The sequence below is a fragment of the Epinephelus moara genome, chromosome 18 (genome assembly GCF_006386435.1).
Source record: "Epinephelus moara isolate mb chromosome 18, YSFRI_EMoa_1.0, whole genome shotgun sequence".
Taxonomy (NCBI): domain Eukaryota; kingdom Metazoa; phylum Chordata; class Actinopteri; order Perciformes; family Serranidae; genus Epinephelus; species Epinephelus moara.
In genome coordinates, this window is record NC_065523.1 from 39154384 (window position 1) to 39159337 (window position 4954).

At 42.6% G+C, this 4954-nt stretch overlaps 1 protein-coding gene across 1 annotated transcript in view; it reads left to right on the top strand.

Moving 5' to 3' along the window:
- Nucleotides 1-2135: 2135 nt before the first annotated feature.
- Nucleotides 2136-4954, top strand: part of LOC126406184 (uncharacterized) — a 7555-nt gene continuing 4736 nt past the window's right edge. Inside the window, exons 1-4 of the mRNA XM_050070358.1 lie at nt 2136-2215; nt 2304-2673; nt 3285-3432; nt 3892-3928. Of these exons, the coding sequence (XP_049926315.1) occupies nt 2167-2215; nt 2304-2673; nt 3285-3432; nt 3892-3928 (604 nt within the window). The 5' untranslated portion in view covers nt 2136-2166. The remainder of the gene's footprint in view (nt 2216-2303; nt 2674-3284; nt 3433-3891; nt 3929-4954) is intronic.

Below are 4954 nucleotides of genomic sequence, written 5' to 3' on the forward strand. Positions count from 1 at the left end.
AGCTAGCTCAAAACAGTCTGCAACCTGACAATGTCTTCATGTGTTAAAATGTCCTGTGAAGCAACTGAATAAGGAAGGCAATGGGCAGGGCGGCCCCTCCCCCAGTACCGGGGGCGCTCGAGCTCTAGAGGTTGATACAGTCAATGGTGTTAAAGCCAACTCAAAATTTTTACCTCAATTGAAAATGGATTCAAACATGAATCAGTCTGATCTCTCCAAGAGCACAAGTGAGATTTGAACCCACACCCTTCGGACAGTAAAAGTAGATCTCTACCAGTTGAGCTGTAAGAACTTTTTAGAGGAGTATGAGTCTCACACACACAAGACTTAAAGTTTCTCACTTTGTCAGTGTCAGTTTGTTCCATTGTGTTTAAAGACCAGTTGACCCTCCTCAGTGACCACTAGACCATCTTACAGAACCTCTACAACCTCCCAAAGGACCTCTGTAACCTCCTCAGTGACACTGAAACATCCTGAAGGAACACTAGAACCACCTAAAGAACCTCTACAACAGTGTTAAAGAACACCAGGACATGTTTCAGTCTGTAAACTTTGTTTCTCTGCAGGTTGATGAAGGTGAAGTTTGTGCAGCTTCAGTCTGATCTTCATCTCTCTCTGGTTCATTGTGTTGATCATCAACGGAGACGGTCCAGTGGTGAAGGACGCTGACCACCAACATAGAAAACTGCCAACCTGTGGGTTCGAATCCCGCCTGAGGTATGTCACACAGGAGTGTGTGCTGAAAATTTCAAACCTTGCATTCACAAATGTCGTTCGTTGCGATTGCACGTCAATTTCAATTTCCAAATTTCCATCACTGACCAACAAGGAAGGACCACAGGAAAGCTAAGTCTGAAAAAAAAGTACAAAGTAACATTGCAATCAAAACCCTTTAATTGATTTAAAAATTTATTTATTCATCTATTGAATAACCTGAAACAGGAAGTTCCACAATGTGGAGCAACCCTTAGAAATTCCACCTTAATGGAGATATTAAGGTGTTTCCACAGACTCCTGAGAGCTCAGCTGGTACAGGAACTGCTCCACAGTCAGAAGGTTGTGAGTTCAAATCCCTCCTGAACAGTTTTTCTTATGTGATGTCTTAAACCATGCAGATAATCTATTACAATCCTTTGATACCCTACCCTACGTTGGTGGTCGGCGTCCTTCACCACTGGACCGTCTCCATCGCTGATCAACACAATGAACCTACACCTGAACTTCATCAACCTGCAGAGAAACAAAGTTTACAGGCTGAAACATGTCCTGGTGTTCTTTAACACTGTTGTAGAGGTTCTTTAGGTGGTTCTAGTGTTCCTTTAGGATGTTTCAGTGTCACTGAGGAGGTTGCAGAGGTCCTTTGGAAGGTTCTAGTTCTGGTCCCGGTGTTGTTATGACGTTTCTGCTGTGATCTGTCTCTCCTCCCCTCAGAGTGTGAGTGAATGATGCAAGGCAGGTGGTGACTGCTGATTGGCTCATTCGAAGAGATTGCTCTCACTGGATTGGTCCAGCAGGTGACAGAAGACTTTTTGAAGCTCTTCCCTCCTTTACCTCTGCCAACATAGCCCTGCATTCGGACTGTGTGTAGATTTGTTTGTAGGTAACTGCAGACAAACCAGTCGACTTTGTTCATGAGTGTGTTCAACTTGTTTACTTTGTGCTTCAGAGCCTTTTGACCAGTTTTGAGTTTGTGAATTGAGGTTTGTTTCACAGTTACTCTGTTGTGTTACTAGTTGGTTTTCTGGTATCTTTTGTTTGGTCACTGTGAAATAGAGCACTTTAAGAAGATTTGAGTCGCAGTGAAAAGCCGACTGTGGTGTCGTCACGTTCTTTTCTCTTGTAGGAGTTTAGGTTAAAAAGTAGAACCTAGAAAGCCTTCATTGTCACTGCATAGGAATACACCAAAATTAGTTGTGACACTAATTTAGTTGTGTATGTATATATATATATACAAATTAGACAGTAAACTTGCTTATTTATAATTTTAATGGAGCAGAGACAAGCTCATTTCTCTTTAACGTGAAAGGACGTGAATATGAGGCACAGCACATCAGGTTCATCTCTGCCTTTGACGTAAAACCTTTTCATGGTCTTCTTCAATGGATGCGTCTGTACTGAATCACTTCCACTTCCTGCTTCAGACACGTACAGTTCAGTGTTCTCAACATGCACAGAGCTTTAATTCCGATTATTCTCCTGCTCTTCTGGATCGAAGGTAAATCAGCGTATTCGTTTTTGCTTCATCACTGTAAATTTGATCGTATGGCTTTATCTAATTTAACTCTTCTTGCTCCTCTCTGCAGGAATATCACCAAATGAAAGTCACAATGTTCGTCAGACTCCGGCCGATCTGCTGTGGGACACAAAGTCAAAAGTCAAACTGACCTGCAAACACAGCGTCGACAACTACGACACTGTTTTGTGGTATCGGCGCTCAGGAGGAGACTCTACTTTAAAGCTGGTCGCTTTCACAAGTTACACAAGCGTTCAAGTTGTTGAGGAGGGCTTTGTGGGCAGCTTTAACGTCAGTGGAGACGGTGAGAAGGAGGCTTTCCTCCATCTGCTCAAACTGAGGCATCCTGAAGACAGTGGGCACTATTTCTGTGCAGCATACAGTCGCACAGCGATACAAAGCCCCAGACTCCCCAACAAAAACCCTCCAGCACACCTGCAGCAAACCACATGAACAGGCACCCTGAAGAGCCGGCTGCTCAGTGGGAGGAGCTGAGGAGGTGACGGCACAAACACAGCAGCATTCTGACGTCATACTCAAACAGTTCGGCAGAGATTTCAGTTGGTTCATAACTCACCTTGATGTTTTGTCTTTTATGAGAATATTTACTCATGCTTGGTGGAACTTGGGGACTTCAAGACATCGCCTCTCATTTATCAATCAAACCTACCAACCAGCTCAGGTCAGTCAGCTCACGTAGGGTTTGCATGTCATTCTATGAAAGGCGCTATATCAAATAATTTATTTATTATTATTACATAAAATAGATTATGATCCTCATGCAATATGCTGATTAAATCAGTAAAGGATGGAAAATAATTCCACCAAAGTTTAGACTCAGCCAGTAGATGGAGGTAGAGCTCATGGTTCAGTGTTTTCACTGCCACAATAAACAACTGAAGGATTAAACACAAGTGCTGTCTGGAGAAGATTATATCAGGTAGGAGTGGGTGGGATAAAGAGGTGTGACCAGTGAAGATGTCACTTCCTGTGTGCAGCTGCTGCACAAAGAGTCACACTCTTTTCTTTTCCTGCTCACCTCTTTTCTTAGCTGTCTCAGAAATAGCAGCAGTGATGCTGTAAAGAGCTCCCGCCAGTCAGACCGAGCTGCACAGCTGCTCTCAGACTCACAGAGATGGAGGCTGAGATACGAGACAGCCGGGTGGGGGAAGGAGAAACAGGAGAAGTCAGGTTTTTGTGTAATGCTTTTTCACTGTGAGGACAGGGGGGGCACGGTGATACAAACCAGCACAGCCGCTGTACAAAAACCTCCTCCTGCATTTAACACACTCACTGTGGAGCGCTACCTGTGACCCAGTAGCTGAAGCTACTCTGGACATGGAGCTAAACTCACTGTTCTGGGTAAGTCAGTGCTCTCACAACTGCACTTCATCATCATGATGAAGGATCAGATTTGTCTGAAGACTTTGAGAGATGATCCAAACCAAGACAACCAGTTGAGCTACGTGTTTCAGTTGAATATTGTATTTTGGGATATTTGAAATGTCTTCAGATTCTCAAAGCAAATTTCCAAAACATGCAAAGACTCCTGAGAGGATCTGGTGATCTGGTCACCTTCAAAACAAATGATGATATCAGAGCGGAGCACAGAGACATGTTTGTGTCACAGGCTGAGAGCTCTGTGATAATTCGCCGAGGCTCGTTTTGGAGCTGGAACTAAACTGACCGTGTTGGGTAAGAAAATCTGCAGCAACACATCAAACTGTGTGTTTTACTGTCAGTTTATCAGACAGACTGTGCGGCTTTAAGGTGATTTTATTTGGCGTCAGTAGATGTAATATTCACCCTTTAAATTGTGGAAGAAGTGGCGGCATGTGCTGGTCTTGTTTCGGTCCTGAGCTGCTCTAAAGCAAACTGCTGCAGCGACAAAAGAACAAGCTGTTTGTCCAAATGATTGCTCTCAGTGTGACAGACTGTGAGGCTGACTTTGGGACGGAAAGCAAAGTTACTTATATCTGAGGCAGTAAGGTTAAAAACAATATGTCAGCTGTTTTATGTAATATTTTTAAAAATATAATCCAAAGCTGAGTTTGATATCTGTGAGAGACGTGTTGAGGTTTTATTCTCTTAAACTGTCGTAAAATTTATTTTATTTTACAGATTGAATTAGGCTCTGCCTCAAACACTTAATTTCCTTAATTCTGTTGATTTTAAACACCCCTTTGATCTCTTTCTGCATCAATTTATGGTGTAAACATCTTCAATTTTGTCAAAATAAAAGAGAAATACAAGTGTTCTAAATATTAAGGGGAGGCATGTCCCCTGAAATCTACACCTCTGCATATGTAACTGTTGGAATACAAAAAAAAAAAAGAAGCTGAGCAGAGTGTGTCAGTTGATCATATGAACACTGTTTCAGATAATGAGGACAGGTAAAGGGGACACATTTGAAAATTAGTTGCAACCAATGAATGTCTTGTTCAACCATGAGAAAACCAGCTGAGTCTGTCATACGATGTGTGATGACAAGAAGGAAAAACATATCCAAGGACAAATCTAAAAAAGCTACTGTACGCTGCATTACCTCTTGCACTCCACCCCCATTTTGTAGCAAAAATGCCTAAAATGACATACCCAAATTAAAATGACTGCAGCTTCTGAACCGCTCTGACTACATGCATGCATGAGGTCTTGCCAGAAAGAAAACTCCCTGAAGTTTCTTGTGAAAGTGTCAGAAACACTCTAGGTGATACAGAGACA